The sequence below is a fragment of the Mchenga conophoros genome, linkage group LG12, assembly GCF_057382185.1.
Source record: "Mchenga conophoros isolate Kocher_MC1m ecotype Shallow Benthic linkage group LG12, M_conophoros_male_GT1.1, whole genome shotgun sequence".
Classification (NCBI taxonomy): domain Eukaryota; kingdom Metazoa; phylum Chordata; class Actinopteri; order Cichliformes; family Cichlidae; genus Mchenga; species Mchenga conophoros.
In genome coordinates, this window is record NC_140537.1 from 12078764 (window position 1) to 12096651 (window position 17888).

A 17888-nucleotide genomic window follows, 5' to 3' on the forward strand; every position below is an offset into this window, starting at 1 on the left:
CCCCCACCACGATGCCGCCCCGTGTCGCCCGTATCAAAACCCTCACTGGGGGGCGGAGTACAAGTCCACGCAGTAGATAAAACCTCAGAGGTACTTGGAGAGAGCATGCAGACTTTACAAAGTTGCAGCTCAATTTGTGAACATGACAGCTACAAAAATATCACACCGACACTAAAACATGGAAAGATGGACTGTCATGTTGTTGTCTAGTGACCCCTGGTGGCTAGAGACGCTGCATCAGGCTCGTGTGTCCTGCTGGAGCCAAAAACAAGTATTTAAAAAAATAAAAATTTAAAAATAAATTTAAAAAAAATAATTATATATTATTTATATATTTATATATTATTATATATTTATATATTATATATTATTATATATTATTATATATTATTTATATATATATATATATATATATATATATATATATATATATATATATATATATACACATACATACATACATACATACATACATACATACATATATATATGGTTTTTTTTTTTACCACAAAACTACATTAGTACACACGCCCTTATTTTTATTCGACTGACCAACACACACACACTCCTGCTGGATGGTTTTAGTTGTGGGGTGGAAAGAAATGTGTACTGGAGGACCAACTTTTGTTTTAATGCTTACAAAACCTACATGCAAAAGCTGCGTGGGAACAAACTGTGTTACCACACCCTGCGATGCATTACTAGGACAAAAAAAAGACAAGTAACAGCGGAAGACAGACTGGTTGGGCTGGGCTCCTCCCAAAGAGAAATAAAGGTAGGCACACAAATGATGGCAGACCAGCACAGTCCTCAGACTTAAACCCCAGTCAAGCTTGTTTGGGATGAAGCAGACGGATGGGAGCAGCAGTACTGACTGAACTGAAAGGTTGAAAAAAACGAAGAGGAAACAGAAGATGTGAGAGGGAGAATTTAAAGCTGAATAGAAAGACAAATGTATAAGAGTATGAAGAAGTAGGGTGAAGGAAAGGATGGTGAACTGAAGGGATGAGGGAGCAAAAAGACCGCTTAAAAAAAAGAGAGAGAGAGATCCAGGTGGAGGGCACAAATGGCAGGTATAGGTTCAAAGGGTAGGAAGATGACAAAGTTAGTGGTGAGAAACATAAAGGATTATGAAGATGAAGGAAAAGGGAATGATGAAGAAGGATAGGAAGCTTCTTCCCAAGCATGACCAATAAGGTGTAATTTATACTTACATTTGCATATGTCTTTCTGAGGTAGAGAGATGTAAAGGTCAATGAGTGTAATAGAAAGAGAACAGAAAGTGTGGAAATTTAATATTAATAAGGAAAAATATGGCTAAAAGGGTTGAGAAAGATAGGTCGCTCAGCGAGAAGCACAAAGATGACATCAGTAGAAAGAAAAAGAAGAGGGGTAGTAACAGGAGAAACAAAAAGAAACTGGATAAAATGGAAGAAAGATGAATGTGGAAAGAAAAGAACGGGGAACAGACAGAGTAGTCTAATCCACAGAGTAGACGATTAGTAAAACTGATCAGAGAGAAAGCAACTAGTTGGAGGGCTACACTCCTCCTCCTGAATAAAGATGAAAGAAAATTAAAGACAAAGTGAGAGAGAGTGTGGACAAGAGATATTGGAAGATTTTTTTTTTTGGTTTTTTGGTTTTTTTTAAAAAAAAGCCAGTAGAAGAGAAAGACTGACAATAGAGAGGTCGAGTTAAAAAACAACAACCCAGAAACGAGCGGAGTGACAGGCTACAGAAAAGTGGATGAAGATCTGTTAGATGGCTTGGTGAAAGATTAAAAAAAACAAGGCTGAGTGAAAAAGTAAGACAATCAAGATAGAAAGATCAAAAAACACAGAACAGAAGGTGTAGACATGAAAAGAGTGCAGAGGGTCCAAAATAAGGATGTAGGATACAAAGTAGAGAGAGGAAGGAATGAAAGTAGACAGAAAAGGAAGGACATAGAAGCAAAGAAGATGAACGCACAAAGGCGGGGAGGGCAGAATGGGAAAAGAAAATGCTAGGAGACAGGAGAGGGTGTGACACAGAGGCAGAAGAAGCTGGAGAAGTGTATTAGAATTACAGAAGGTGTGAGGTGAAGCTGGAAGAAGATGAAGAGGACACAACAATGGCAGAGCGATGGAGGTTAGGAATGAATTGTATAAGCAGAGCAGTGGGGAATATGAACAAAAGAAAGAGAGGATGATTAAATGATGGAACAGAAGCACAGAGAGGAAAAAGTACAGACTGTGACTGAAAGGGAGATGAGGACGGGCTGATGGTTTTAGGATAGGAGGTGGGGGTGCAGGATGAAGGAAAAGGTAGATAAAGAAGGTGAAGACTCAAGGGAAGATGAAAGAGGGGAAGGAAGATTGCTGAAGGAGCACACTGGAGAGCAGTGGAAGTGTAAAGGAAACGGAGAGCAAGGCAGGGTTCAGAGGAAGAGGGGTGCCAGAGGCCATGACAACTCGATACAGGATAAGACGATGTAAAAGAAAAATGTCAAACAAAAATTGACAGCTGGATGGAAGAGAGAGAAAAGCCAAGGGGGTGGGGGATAGAGGGGGCTGGAAATATAAGAGGGTTTGCATAGATAAGAAGGAAAGTTAGAAATTTTGATGAAGGGAGATGGAAAAAGAGAACAATATGGCTGAGAAAGTTAGAGGAAAGGCAGATAGGGAGATAAGAGATACATCATGTGATCGTCTGTGCCAGAAAACAAGCAATGTTGAGAGAGGGGAGCTGAAAGCAGGAGCCAAAGAAGACAGCCAGAGAGAAAGGCTGGATGGACGAAGGCGGGAGATACTGGAAAGAAAAGAGACATAATAATAATAATAATAATAATGATAATACATTTTATTTGAGGGCGCCTTTCAGAAACCCAAGGTCTCCTTGCAAAAAACACAATTAATAAAAGGAACAGTAGTCATAAAATACATAAAATAAGTTAAAATTACAAAACAGAGCATGACAACAGATAAAATCAGCATTAAAGCGAATAAGCCAGTTTAAACAGGTGTGTTTTGAGCTGTGTCTTAAATATGGAGAGGGAGTCAATATTTCTTAGTGCAGGAGGAAGAAAGTTCCAGAGCTGGGGAGCAGAGCGACTGAAAGCTCTGTTCCCCTTAGTGATAAGGTGTGAGGACGGAACGGTAAGATGAGTAGCAGATGATGATCTGAGAGGGTGGGAAACAGTGGTGATATGGAGCAGGTCACACAAATATGAAGGAGCAGATTTATGGATACATTTGAACGTGAGAAGTAAGATTTTAAAATTTATCCTGGCTTCTATGGGCAACCAGTGAAGCTGCTGAAGAACTGGGGTAATATGAGCACTTAACAGAGTGCAAGTTATGAGCCGAGCTGCAGAATACATGGCTCTTTCCTGCTTTCCAGTTGGAGTCAGTCACAGCATCTACTACTATACACATCTACTAAGTCAAAAAAGGTAAAGAGGATTTAAATAAAAAATATATACATATGAAAAATATTTTTCATATTATAGTGCCATAAACATACATATATATATATATATATATATATATATATATATATATATATATATATATATATACATTTTTTTTTATTTTTTTTTTATTTTTTATTTTTTTAAACAGAAGAACTGGTAACATTTTATGTTCCAAGAGTCAGGTGTAAGGTGTACAGTAATTAAATGGATTTTCAGTGTATTTTATTTGAAATTATTATTAAATTATTATTATATTTAGATTTAAATACTTCAAGGTCCACTGATGCACCAAAAAGTATCGCGTATTTGCGATATTAGAAGCAGAAATATTGTTTTTAAGCAGAATTAGCAAAAAATACATTAAAAAAATACATAAAATTACTATTTTCTAAAATTATAGTGTTTCTGAAGAAGAATTGTATTGTGTCATTTTTAGTTGCCAATTTGTAACAATCTTCCAAATCCCTACACGACAATACTTACTGTACATAATACCATTAACTATCCCAAATTTATGCATATTGTTGTCATTGAACTGTGGCTGTAAATTTTCTCCTTAGCCAAACTTGACTAAAAGAGAAATTGTCCATTTGACATCAAATACAAAGGGCTTTTTTTTCCTGGTACTGTTTGCTTGGATTTGGGTCATAAGATGAAAATAAATTAATAAATCGAGGTGCTGTTGCATCAAACATTACAAGCAAACTTAGCAGAAAACAAATTCAGTGAGTTGAAAGCTTTTATTTATATTTTAGATAATAAAACAAGAGCAACATTCACAAAAAAATGTTTTATGCTTATATAAAAAATGAAATGTAGAATCAAAGAAATCTTTCATTTCTTGAATGTCCGGTGTCCATTTTCCCTTTCGGCCACACTCGCCTGAAAGGAAAGGAGAAAATTCTTTTGAAAATGAGGTCAGGTCTTTGCCTGCCTTTTGACAGCAATGACAGATGCATCAGTGAATCTAAACATTGAATTATTCAGGAGAAAAACTTACAAGAAGTCCTTTCACTCTGTACATTTTGGCAAAAGGTGATTCCTCTGCACAACCGAAAACACTGCAAGGTGCTTTGACGCGTGGGAACTCTTCAACCATCTTTTGTTGAGGAAAAATGAAGAAACATTGCAGTGAAAAGCAACAGCTGCTAATGTACAGATAAAGAGTTGCTGTTAGACTAATGCTTACATTGCCCAGTGTGTCTGAGAAGTTGTCCAGATCCCTCTTCCCTCCTGGGCTCAGTCCGTATGACCAGTGCTGACAGCAGCCCTGTGGAAACACCGTCCCTGCGAGCAGCAGCCACAGTGCCAAGATTTTTGCAGCCATTCTGAGGATAAAGCTTCACATTTTGCACGTAAGCATGTTAATGATAGAATTTTTCCCCCATTTAACTCCAGATATTGTTTCAGTCCTTATCACATTTCAGATAAGACCTTACCTTCTGTGCATTAGACAAGAACTTCTGATCTCTTCTGCTGTCCTTTGTGAAGTCTGCTGCACATGATTTTCCAAGATTTATATAACTGTGCTTTGTTTCCTCCAACACTTCACTACAGGGGGTCACAAAGTGGGATTAAGCAACACTTGGCAACTCTGGCAACCCACAGAGCTGTTTGAACAATTGCACCTGATGTGTGATTTTTGCAGTTTCTGATCATTTTATGATGTACTTTGAACTGACTTCACAAGATATATGACAGTTATTCCAGAACTGCTTTGGTATGTTTTTCACCTCATGTGTACCCTGATGTACACAAACATCTGTTTTACAGAGCTGCACGTCTCTGGGCAAAGATGCTATGTTGATGTGAGAGAATGGGCAGGCTGCTTTGAACGGATAGTAAGGCAACAGTAACCGAAATAACCAATTATAACAACCAGGGTATGCAGAAGAACATCTGCAGCAGCTGAAGAACACACCAGGTGCCACTACTGTCAGCTAAGAGGAGGAAACTGAGGCTACAGTTTAAACTGGTTCACCAAAATTGGTCAGCATAAAATTTGCAAAACATTCTGATTCACCAGTCTCAATTTCTGTTGCAACATTTGGATGGTAGGGTCAGAATTTGGTGTAAATAATGAAAGCATGAATGCATCATGCCTTGTATCATGTCCATTGACCGTGTTCATCCCTTTTGACCATAATGTACCAGCAGGATTATGCGCTAAAATCTCCTGAAAGTGGTTTCTTTAAGATGAAAGTGAGCCACTGGGGTTAAATGGTCTCCACAGTTCTTTGTTTTGTCCCTAGCTGGCGGTCAGCAGGGGAGGTCGAAGTAAATACGTCGCTGTGGGTGCCGTAGGGTTTCCATCTTGGTCAACAATGCACTTCCAGTCATTGCGATCTGTGTCCTTGACCTTTGCTTGCTTGATGGTTGTTTAAGATCGTCTTCAATTTGCTTGATCCAAGTCGTCTTGGGTGCATCACACTCGATTCTCCAGTGGGCGGTGCACTGCTGCAGCAGAAGGCGATATGGTAGGTGATGGTTGCTCATGCAGCAGACATGGCCAAACCATTGCAGTCGTCACTTCAGGGTCAGCTCTTCCATTTAGGGCTGCTGGTGACATTGACTACGTGTCACGCTGTTGCTGAGGCGGTCATGGAGGGACACTCGGAGAATCTGACGCAAACGGCCCATTTGGGAGACCTCGAGCTTGTTGAGGTTGTGTTTGAGGGTGACCCAGGGCTCGGATCAGTAGAGAAGAATGGGCAATACCAGTGAGCAGTACAGGCGGATTTTGGTGATGAGGGTGACGTTTGTCTTTTTCCAGATACACCATCGTAAGGAGGGGAATGCCGCCGCCGCTTGACCGATTCTTGAGTACATTTCCGCTGTAGATGCCACTTTTCTTGCATCAGAGAGCCGAGGTCTTTGAATTCCCGCAGTTGTTCGATTTGCACGGTGGCTGCATAAGGTCTTCTCAGTTACCAGCTTTCAATCTAACAGAGCATCTTTGGGATGTAGCAGAATGGGAGATTAACATCATAAATGTGTAGCCGACAAATCTGCAACAGTGCGACACTACCACCCTGGTGCTAATAAGGTGTAACTAATAAAGTGTCCAGCGAGTGTATGTTTTCCTAATACTCACAACATAGACCTTTAGTCTTTCCAGCTGTTGGTTGTCAGATGTTGTATTTCAAAACATATTCCAAGTGTGTAGAACTATTCGGCCGATAGGAACATTATCCATTTTGCTCATAAAGACAAGTGCAACTAATGACAGCTCAAGCTGTAGACAGCTGTGCTGAGTCATAGGCCAAAATGTCTAAAAACATTTGCAAATTTTAACAAAGAATGACAAATGCTCATTCAAATGAGCACAAGCAGCAGTTCTGAAGGATGTGACATGTTGTTTAGATGACTGTCATTCGAGAACTGAGCCAAAGCAACCGAGAAAGAAAAACAGATGACAAAGACTTTTTCTTCATAGCAGTTTATTTATAACAGTCATTTATGGAAACATATTTCCATGGTCGAGTGCAATATTCATAGACAGGGATAACTACACAACTCCCTGCCTCAAACAAATCAACCCCAGCCCCATATTGCATTCAGTGAGATGTATTAAAATAAATAACCATAGCTCTTCCATTGGTTTTCACACTCAGGGTGAAATACACATTATGATTGCCTTCATCATTCATTCTCACAGGCCGGGTACCTTCCACTTCATTGAGTGAATAATATTGCATCATTGGTGCAGCTTCGAGCTACAGCTAGAGAAACTTCACTGGTCAAAGACACAGCTTTCCCCCTCCCCCCTCACATGCAAACGGACACTGTGGAACAAGAACTGAAGTTAGATCCTTCAGAAAACAGCTGACAACACCTCTGTCTACTCTAAGAATTACTTTTTGGGGAAGTTTTGGAAGCACTGGATTTGCTTTACACAACATTACATAAGAAAAGCACCAAACCTTTTTGGTGAAAGGATATACCACGTTACACGTTAACATATACATGTGCAAACAAGTTTAAAGCATGATTAAGTGACATACATAAATACACGAAGCACGTTTCCAGGCAAACCCCACTTTAACAACATGAAAATGGACTCTCCTGCCGTACTGGGGATCGGATAAATAACGGATGATGTGCATGAACATTACGATAAGCTTTGCCACATCCGAATGCATGCAGTTGTGGATCACTCACACCTCGGGTTAATAAGAGGTAGATTCACAGAGCACAAAACCAGGGAAAGCTTTTTTTGTTTTGTTTTTTAGGAGACAGAAAAACATCAAACTAGAAAAACAAACCTCACAGCTATACATCTTGTATTGCATACTCGAGCTGTGTTTAAAACGAGCCTGTAGCATAGTTTTATGTTGCTCTAACAGCACTTTTAGCCTGTTAGACTGTGCTAGTGTATGGCTTTGGCTTGCATTATTTCTTTTATAATAATATGTTGTATATCCAGCAATATTAAGTTACATACTTAAAGAAGAATATATATATTGACACAGTTATTGGTAATTAACCCTCTTCCATTTCTGCTACAGCAGCATGCAGTGAAGCTCAATGCTCTGAGCTTTACTGCTCAAAGGTAAGCTGACTTTGATTCCTATTAACATGTCAAGTAATATGAAATAAAAGTATGAAACTAAATGAGTATAGTCACTTGATTACATCCAGACACATCTACACAAACTAGGAACCTTTTACTTTTTTGGTGATAAACGCAGCTGAACATTCTCAAAACACCCTACCATACAAACATACATAAGACAACCCTGGATAAATTCTAGTGCAATATATTTAAAGCTAACATAATATTGGTGGAATGCCAGGGGTGTGCATACATATACCTGTACTGCACTGATAGGTATAGAGAGATCGAAAAGGAGCGACTTGGGGAAAGCTGTGGCCCGCATTGGACTTGCAGGTGTGGTGTTGAGTTATCTAACACTCTGTGACATGTGCAGAGGGGTCAGCATCTCTTCAAAAATGGCTCCCTTGACATTGGACCCTCTCAGGTTAGCTTCTTGTAGATCGCAGCCAGATAGATCACAGTTCTGGACAGGAGAAAAAAAACAAAACAAAAAAAAAACCCAATGAAAATTCCTAAGTAATGAGGCGAGCCTTGCCGTCTTTGGCCTGTGCTGTTAACACTGTGTGGATTGTGACAGATCGACCGGCTTCTTGTAAGTTTAGTGAAGCTGTTAATCATTTACAAATGTGCTTCAGGTCAGTGTCTATTTGCTCCACAATCATTCGAAAAGCACAAAGTTTGAGATCTTCAAGTTAAAATAAACATAAAATGGAGAAAGAGCGATAAATTAAACCTGTTTTTGCATGTCATCTAGTTTTAAGATTTCAGGAAACATAAAAAACAAACAAACAAACAAACAAACAAAAACGTGGGACTTTGCTTTTCGCGAGCTGCATCACATATTGGGAATTTTATTCAGATTCGCAGTGTCATTATTTCTGCTCCTGATTTTGATGTCATAAACAAAACCTGCCACCTGAGCCCACTTTATTCTGTGCTTTTAAAGATAATCCTTGACTCACCTCGAGATCTGTCCCTGCTAAAGTAGCTCCCCGCAGATTACAGTTCTTCAGCTTTGCATTTTTGAGAGTGGCCACACGCAAGTTGATACCGGTCATTTGGCTTCCTTCCATGTCGACTCCTTTCAGGTTAGCGCCTGATTTAAAGAAAAAAATAAAAATGATAATAATAAAAATCGTACAGTTAAAACAAAAACAAAAAATAAAAACGAAATTAAGGCTGCCTCCTTTTTCATCAGAAAAGCTTTTAAAGATTACCTTCCAGGTTGGCCTTCAGTCCAGATGGATCTTCAAAATTGCATCCTTTGAGAGAAGCTCCCTCAGCATTGGAACACAGCATCTTCACCCCTTGTAAGTTAGCACCCTGCAACCAGCAGAGCAAAGAGCAAAAGTTTTTATGATAGTCTGACCTAACCTCTACAAATTATTAATGAAAAGATTATGGAGAAAAAAAGTGCCGTTTTTTTTTAAATAAGCTGAATGTGAGAGGAAGATTTGTAGCAGTATCTTTAAGATATTAAAGAACAGAGTAGTCCTTTTTTCTACACAAGTGAGGGGGCAGCAGATAGAGACCAAAAATCCTAAGACAAGTACATTTTTGCATCACCACAAGGCCAACATTTAAAAAAACATAACAAACAAAAAAATAGCACATTAAGATACACGGAAGGAGGAAGCATTTACAGACGTGAATGGATATGTATAAGATTTAGCCTGAACAACACCAGAGCCGCCACGCTTACATCCAGGTTGGCTCCAGAGAGATCAGCCCGCTCCAGATTGGAGCAGCACAGGTTGGCATGTGTCAGATTGCAGCGGCTGAGGTTAGCCATCTTGAAATTGATGTAGCGCAGGTCAAGTCGGGACAGATCGGCGCCACTGAAATTGAGTCCCTAGAAACATTAAGAGCAATAGGGTCAAGTATAAATTTGATCAGATGATATGAGAGTGAATTAAAACGGTTTCATCTAACCGTACCTGACAGCGGAGCTCTGACTTGGTCGGTGTTGCCAAAAGAAAACGGACAAACTCTTTGCGGGAAATAGGAGAGTGGTCCTCGGGTGGCTGCGAGTTCTGTTTAAAAAGAAAGCATGCAAGGGAGAGATCACATTTTTAACAACCATGTTTCCAAAGAAGCAGAGGTGATATGTAAAAATCAAAATTCTCAGTTAAATTTGGGCTTTCAGTGAGTTCCAAATGACTCCATACTTTCTGCATTTACAAAGACAGGTTATAATTCTGATAATAAAATATTAATGTTAAAACAAATTTTTTTTTATAAATAATTGAATAATATATTCCGATATTGAATTTCCCAAAAAACTGTGGGGGGGAAAAAAGCAATCACGTGGCAGATCATAATATCAAAAAAAGTTAATTGACAACAGCTCATTAGCATAAATGGGTATTTATCCATTCCACTGCACACAATGGACAAGACCAAAAACTTGTATTGTTGTGTTTTAGTAACACAGACATGGACTCAGGAACACGTCTGAAAACAAATGACGGTAAACTGTTTCCAGGTGCACCCATAAATGGAGCGTCAATACGGAGAGAAATAATAGGATTAGCCGGCTTATTAAGAGCACAGCTCAAAGTCAGCATGTGTGGTGGAGGTGCATTAATGCACATGGCATGGGTAACTAGCACATTTGTGAACGCACCATTTAAGATGAATGGTATACACAATTTGACGTGACATATTCTACTTCCCAGTTGATTTGTTTCCTTTTCAAGGAAAGCCTCTACACCATTCATGTAAGACAATGCCAACCACATTCTATGGCAGCTGTGACTCAGGAGGTAGAGCAGGTCGTATATCAGTCGGAGCAGTGGTCCCAAATCTTTTTTGCACCACGGACCAGTTTAATGTCAGACAATATTTTCACAGACCGGCCTTTAAGGTGTCGCAGATAAATACAACAAAATAAAATGATACAGACAAAAACTGTGGCATTATGTAAATATAATAGTAAATTCAGCTGTGTAATTGTGTAACTTTATTAGCAGCATCCTCCTGAAATGCGCCAACAACATTGAGAGTAACATCCTCCTCTCTGCTTCTTGATGCTCTCTGGTTGCTATAGTAACACGTAAATATTTCCTTCAAAATAAGACACACGACTACAACACGGGAAAAGACCCAGGGAAACCGACTTAACGATAAAAACCATACATTTCACACCCGAGCCTCAACTCTCGCGGCACGGTACCAAACGACTCACGGACCGCTACCGGTCCGTGGCCCGGGTGTTGGGGACGGCTGAGTCAGAGGATTGATTCCCCAGCCGGGGGTAGTTGGGCAAGATACTCAACCTCGATTTGCTCCTAATGCAACCATTGGTGTGAGTATAAATGCTAGACAAAACGCTTGGGTGTAAGAAGAAAAAAAAGAAGTGGTTTTATAGATATATGTGTAACGGGTGAATGTGGCTTGTAGTTATAAGCACTCTGCATGCTCAGTTACAGTTTACCAGCTTCACATATCAACATGGCTGCATAATAAAAAGCATCTGAATGTGAAGCAGGCATGGACTGAAAGACTAAAAACAAAAACATGCACAAAAAGTACAACAATTGCTTTCCCAGAGTGTTGTTTCTTTAAAAAAAAGAAAAAAATAACATTACAGTCATCAAATTCAAAATGAGTATGCAATTTTAATACTTCTTGTTTTTTTTTCTTCTTTGTACTGTTCTCTATCAAATATCGGGTTTAACTGGTTTACAAATTACTTCAGTTTGTTTTTATTAACATTTTTAACAGCATAAAACGTGATTTTATTGTAAACTAGCTTTTTGACTTCCGCATTAAAAACTACCTTGATCGCTACTTCAAGCTGTTCAGCAAGCTGCTCAATTCCAAAGAAGCGAGCCTCCTCGAGGACACCTGGAAAACATTCAGGAGATTGCTACATATCCCTCCATTTTTTTTAACATTTTAGACATTAGATCACTTGCATGCAGGTAGACCTCATCATTTAGGAATAACATTTTTAAAAGAAGGAAAAAAAAGAAAAAGAAGAAAGGTTACCTCGTATATTTATGCCTTCATTGATAATGAGCTGACCGTGTCTCAAGTAGTTGAGAATAGGCTCAAAGTACTCAGGGCTGCGGTCAATGAGGTAAGCCCCATGCTCGTCCTGTTTGTTTCCCCACACATCTGAAAACAGACACAACACAGAGCTTGACGAAACTTACTCAATAACATGGCTGAATAAGAACTGAAATGCTCATTGATCAGCTGGTCTCAGTACCCTTCTCTCGAAACATGTGAGCGAGCATACTCTCCGGCTCCTTGCTGACCAAGGTGCTCCTGATTATAAAAGAAGATGCATTCAGCAACCAGAGAACAGAGAAACAACAAATGAGATATGGCATGAAAGCTGAATTTAAAGCGCAAATACCTGGTGGTGGTGAAAAGACGGCCACCAATGTTAAGGGTTAGCCAGTCAGTGTGAGCTGCCAGCGGATCTGATGTAATCTTGGCTTCATTTTGAGGGTCTGTGATAATAAAGTGAAGGAAGACAACAGAGACATTGAAACCTTTGGACACTCTGACAGTGGATGAGACTCCAGCAGCAGACATGCCAGCACTCACCAATAAATGGATCTCCTTCTGACACATACAGCACGTCGTCATCTCTGGGAGAGGCACAGACGCACATGTCAGAAACATAATGTAGAGAGGAGACCTTCAAATTTGTTGTCACAGCTGAGCTTACCTTATAAGGGCAATGTCATCAATGAGACCACCCTTTCCATTGTACAAACAGGAGGCTTTGATTCCTAACTTATTGCTTGCTACAGATAGTAAGTCAGACAAGGTTCCGTATACTGCTACAACCTAAAGAGAGGGGGGAAAAACGATGGATTAAGGACTGAAAGCAAAAGGGTCACTCCAGCCTAACATACACATGACATAAATGACTCACGGTGGAAATGGTGATTGACCTTAAAGTTCAACGGTAGTTTATTTGTGGAAAAAAATGTAATAAAGTCAGAGATTAACCCTGTCATCATATGAGTACATGATGTGGCGTTTGAGTATCAGCAGTTAGCAGTGCATCCTGAAACACCTTAGGTACGTACAGTGGAAAAAGCCAGTCATTCTGCGGCCCAAGCTCTCACACTATTACCCACCTTGCCATTTTTACATGTCCCGTTAACAAATAACGTGACTCTTCTCATTCTTCACGCGCTATGGCTGAAGGTCTAGTAAGGCTAAAATAATAGGACAATGACGTATCCTTTCCCAGCTACTCTCCTTTTCGTGTGCCGAAACAAATGAAGCTGACTAGCTTGCTGCATCAGACAACAACACGAGACAAAAGATGCCTTCACAGCTGTCGGGAAAACTAGATATTTTTTGCAAGTGTAACTTGAAGGAATACTTATAGGCACAGCTGAACTTGGGAGTGTTATTATTATATTTAAAAAGCTCAATGTGTTTTCTATTGAGTCAACTGTATTAATTTATTGGATCTGTGCTGTTGTCAAGCATTAAATAGAGCTGATGGTGTGATATGTATAAGTTTCAAACAGCATACGTAATTTTTGATGCTTATAAAATGATAGTGCAAGCGTGAGCAGTTGCAGTCGCTGTAGAAGTGCATCACTGATAATAATTATGTCACCGCAGGTCAAAGTTAACCGCGGCCGCTAATTTGCCTAAACAAATCCATTAATGTAACGCTACCAAATCTGAGAGCATCTGAAGGGGCCTGTAAACAGCTCTGTAATTGGCTGAGAGGCTTCTACGTAAGCACGTTTCGTGCGTAAGTTATTTGTAGCGCTAGCGTTTAGCCATCCTGAAGGTTTTCGTTTCGTGTGAAGAAAAGCGCCACTCATTCGCATCGCATCAGCCTTTATCTTATTTCAAATGTAACATCTCAACTTGTCATCGGGCCAAACATTCATTGGTTCACTAACAGCATTTTTGCGGCTTGTTTGTTGCGACGTAGTCCTGTTGGTGGTGGTAATGCGCCACAGAGCAGCCCAACAATAGCAGTAGAAGAAGAACAGTGTCACTGTCAACAGAGTAATCTTTGACAGCATTTCTGTAACTATAAACTTGCGTTCACCTTCAGGTTTGAATGTTTTCATTTATCGCGTTTTTAAGAAATGTCTGACAGACAGCATTGTTTGTGCTGCTCTCATCCCGTCTCCTCTGCTGGCGTTTACCAGACGCTGTACGAAATGGATTTTGAACGAGGTTTGCATTCACCTTTCAGGCATGTGGTGACTGAGTTAAACCGCACTGCTATCAAATATGTAGACTAGGCCAAGCAATACTATTTTGTTCTGATTTGAAAGATGTGCCAGTGAAGTAGGGTGCTGTGCGTCCTGTGCAGGTATCTGGTCTGCTGCAATGAATGGAGACTTGGAGCGGGTAAAGTACTTAGTGCAGAAGGGGACAGACCCTAATTTGAGAGACTCAGCTGGATACACCGCTCTGGTCAGTTTACAGAAGACACGTTTGGCTGCACAGCATGAGCTCATGTACCTAATGTACCCATGTACCTAAACTTGTAATTTACTAATGCTGTTTTCCTTTTTAGCACTATGGAAGCCGCAGTGGTCATCTCTGTGTGTGCAAGTTTCTTCTTGAGAACGGTGCCTGTGCGTCTCCGCAGACGCCAGGCGGGGCCACGCCGCTCCATCGATCATCTTACTGCGGTCATCTGAATGTGGTAAGACTCCTTCTGCAACACAGAGCAGATCCAGCACTCTGTGATGATGATGGCATGTCCCCTTTACACAAGGTACAGAATTTCCAGCAATAACACAGCCATTCTGCTGAGATATAATCATTTAACTTGTGTCTGCATCTTTTACTCTCTTACATGGTTGAGCAGGCTGCAGAAGGGGGCCACGAAGAGGTCTGTCAGCTCCTTGTTGAGCACTGCCCAGCACTCCGCAGCCAGATGAACAAGAGGCTCCAGCTACCCTACCAGCTGGCACAGCAGGGAGACCTGCAGGAGCTCTTAAAACCCCCCTGTTGATGGCAGATGCACTGAACCTGAGGCATGCTGTGTTACTAAGATCACACGAATGATCTCCCACATTTTCCTTAGCAAGCATCAGCATTCATGTTTGGAAGAGAAAGTTACAGCTGTTGATGAGAACTGAGACATGGTGAGGAAATGGATTCGGAAGTGGGAAGAATCAATCGAACACGCCCACCTTTTGAGCTGAAGTGCTCTTGGTGGCTTAATGTTAAGATAACTGGTGGTGCATTATAAGCTTTGATGTGTATTTGTGGAATTAAGTTTGTATCCAGACTCCTACGTTTGGTACAAGACCCAAAACAGTCACACAACTTAGCAACAGCAAGACAAGGACAACATGCCAGTGCAGAGTACAGAGATCATTTGAAAGGTGCAATGATGTCACAGAACTTGAACACGGAGTGAAGCTTTTAAAAGCTCACAGAGGAAACCCCTTGTGAGTGTTACACAATAGTACGAGTCACCTGTTACAGTCACAATATCAGTTTTTATAATTGGCTCTGTTGAGCATATGGCATGTGTTTCTATTAAAACTGTACGCCAACTTCTCGCCTGTTTTTGGGTCGCTTTTATCTAAAAGTGATCCTTGTTGAACTTTTAAACTCTTAACAGTAGGGGGAGCTGTTGTCCTAAAAGGGCTGGACACTTTCCCTGGGACACCATCTGAATTAGATGGCAACAAGCACAAAGTGACCTCATTCAATCCTCCCAGCACATTGCTGGAGAACTAAACAGCGTAACTGTGAGAAAGAGGGAAATCTGTTACAGCTGATAGCAAGACATCACAGAAGGACTCTAGTGTCCAGGCAGTTTATGTTTATGCAGCTGTACTGCTGATATATTAGTGAACTAATTCCAACAGGTTTTTTTCTGGTTTCTGGTCATTTAAAAAACAAAACATGGGCCAGCTTAAAAAGGGTAAATGGACTGGTACGTATGTCACACTTTTTTACCCAAACTGTGCCTTCAGAGTGTTGTTCACAACAAGCCACATTCACCCATTCCTACAGCACTTTATTCTGTGTATTTAAGTGCTTTCTAACTATAAGGCTCACAATGGATGGCAATTTGGGTTTCGGTATGTTTCCAGGGATAATTTAACACATGAGCTGGAGGTGCTGGGACTCGAACCACAGAACCAATTGGCCGACTTGACCTCCTGAGCCACAGTGGGATGTTCGTTGTTTCTACTTTACTAGTTTTACGACTGTATTTGAGGAAGCTTGTGGAACCTTCTGCTTCTGGTGCAAAGCATTAACACTTTTCTGCACCGAGATGTTGTTAGTTGTGAGTCTCAGGATTTCAGAATTAAGTTAAACCATATGAGTGTCTCACATTCTTAACGGTCTGCTGATTTTTAGCATGTAACTTTTAACAAAAAAATAGCAATTATTAGCTGTTTTTGTTTGTTTTGTACTGAGATTACTTGTTCATTTTTAAGTAATCAGACACAGGTCACATGACTGAAGGAGGCCCGGAGGTGAAAAACCTATGGAAGTATTTCCTTATACTGAAACAGATGGAAATACTTGTGTGACCATTATCTCACATACTTACTTATTCAAAGCATGTACAATAAGTAACACATGCACATAGGAGAGATACATTTTCCTCTCAGCCTCCTACAGATGTGTGGGTATTAGTGCGGTCTGCACAGATACAAACCCATGACAGAAACCTCTCTCTGCAGTCTGAGGAACTTTCATTGGGTCCGCTGGTGGGTGGTGTTTCCAAACTACCTTCAAACCACATCCATGCCGTGACTGGAGGGGTGCCAGGCCACATCTGGAGCTGATTGCAGCTGACGCCACACAGCACAGGGAGATAGGGTGTTGAGGGGTAGATGGGGTAGGATTGGGGGTATTTTAACTCCGAGAGCTAAGCCAAGAGAGCTGTTTATGCTCAGTGACAAGTTCCTCCTTGCACACAGCTGAGGAACTGTATCTGGGATAACCCGCTTTGATTGCCACATGTCTATAATAGCAGGGTGGTTGGCTCGCCTTTTTTCCCCCCTTTTTTCTTTCTTGTCTGAATGGCATTATGGAGGGGAAAAAAGCACATTCTGCTCTTTGAGTTGAACCAGTAATTTTGACTGGCACACAGACTGTCGGACCCACCCACAGCACCCTGTGATTGCTCCCCTGCCAGGCTGTATGGAACACAATCAGAGTTGATGGTGATGCAGATTTGGTAGCAGTGAGTGAGCTAATGAAAACCCTCTGTGTCACTTGATAAAACTGGAGGAAACCTTAAGGGCCTTGGTCTTTAATTTTTCATGACCTGGTTTGAGTTTGAGAGTTGTTTATGTGAGAAAAAATCTGGCCTGCATGAGTGAAAATCAAATGCTTGGTCAAGAAAGACCCATTTTTTGCCACACACTTTAAAAATCTCTTTGAAGCATCTGTGCTGCTTCATTTTTCTCAGATTTTTTATGTTAAAGCAAAGGAAGAATGCAGCATGATTTTAACGGCTGTTTTCTGAGAGGCTTCGCATAGTGTGAGGACTTGGGAAGGACTCCACAAGATGAGGAATTTGGACTGCAGCTCTGTTTAGCGAGATTTATTTGGAAAGCAATGAAACTTCCTGGCCCTGGAACCCACTTCCACCATAATGAGCCCAAGTTAAACCAGGACTGGATGTTATTTTCCTCAGAAATAGAAGGTGGTCTGTGTGAAGGATTTAAAGTTGGTGTTGGGAACTTTTTAGTCTAAGTATTGAGAGCAAATACTCCTCTGTGTATTTTTCTACAGATTGAGAATAATGTTAAAGCTGTAAAAAGTAGTGGTTTCAGTGGTTATATAAATATTATTTTTAATGTTTTTATTTAGATTTCTGTTTTCACAGATAAAAAAGGTCATCTAGTCCTTATCTTTCCTGTGTTCAGCTGAACAAAAATAATGCTATTCTCT

The 17888-nt window shown here is 40.4% G+C and overlaps 3 protein-coding genes across 4 annotated transcripts; 1 reads left to right on the forward strand and 2 right to left on the reverse strand.

The window, feature by feature from the left end:
• Nucleotides 1–4178: 4178 nt before the first annotated feature.
• On the reverse strand, nt 4179–4955 carry LOC146562189 (progonadoliberin-1). The gene is made up of 4 exons (XM_085293096.1): nt 4891–4955; nt 4641–4791; nt 4452–4550; nt 4179–4333 (listed from the first exon to the last, which is right to left on the reverse strand). The coding sequence occupies exons 1-4, from the start codon at nt 4899–4901 to the stop codon at nt 4286–4288; spliced, it is 309 nt and encodes a 102-aa protein (XP_085149222.1). The 5' UTR covers nt 4902–4955; the 3' UTR covers nt 4179–4285.
• Nucleotides 4956–6874: 1919 nt separating this feature from the next.
• kctd9a (potassium channel tetramerization domain containing 9a) lies at nt 6875–13301 on the reverse strand. The gene is made up of 12 exons (XM_085293721.1): nt 13112–13301; nt 12694–12815; nt 12570–12613; nt 12376–12472; nt 12226–12284; nt 12003–12131; nt 11791–11858; nt 9947–10042; nt 9712–9861; nt 9227–9332; nt 8972–9105; nt 6875–8472 (listed from the first exon to the last, which is right to left on the reverse strand). The coding sequence occupies exons 1-12, from the start codon at nt 13157–13159 to the stop codon at nt 8356–8358; spliced, it is 1170 nt and encodes a 389-aa protein (XP_085149847.1). The 5' UTR covers nt 13160–13301; the 3' UTR covers nt 6875–8355.
• Nucleotides 13302–13756: 455 nt separating this feature from the next.
• ankrd39 (ankyrin repeat domain 39) lies at nt 13757–15797 on the forward strand. Of its 2 annotated transcripts, none has more exons than XM_085293723.1 (4): nt 13757–14183; nt 14323–14426; nt 14530–14733; nt 14827–15797. In XM_085293723.1, the coding sequence occupies exons 1-4, from the start codon at nt 14093–14095 to the stop codon at nt 14971–14973; spliced, it is 546 nt and encodes a 181-aa protein (XP_085149849.1). In that variant the 5' UTR covers nt 13757–14092; the 3' UTR covers nt 14974–15797. The 2 variants fall into 2 exon arrangements, with proteins under 2 accessions (XP_085149849.1, XP_085149850.1); XM_085293724.1 differs by having other exon boundaries at nt 14530–14661.
• The last annotated feature ends 2091 nt before the right edge of the window (nt 15798–17888 follow it).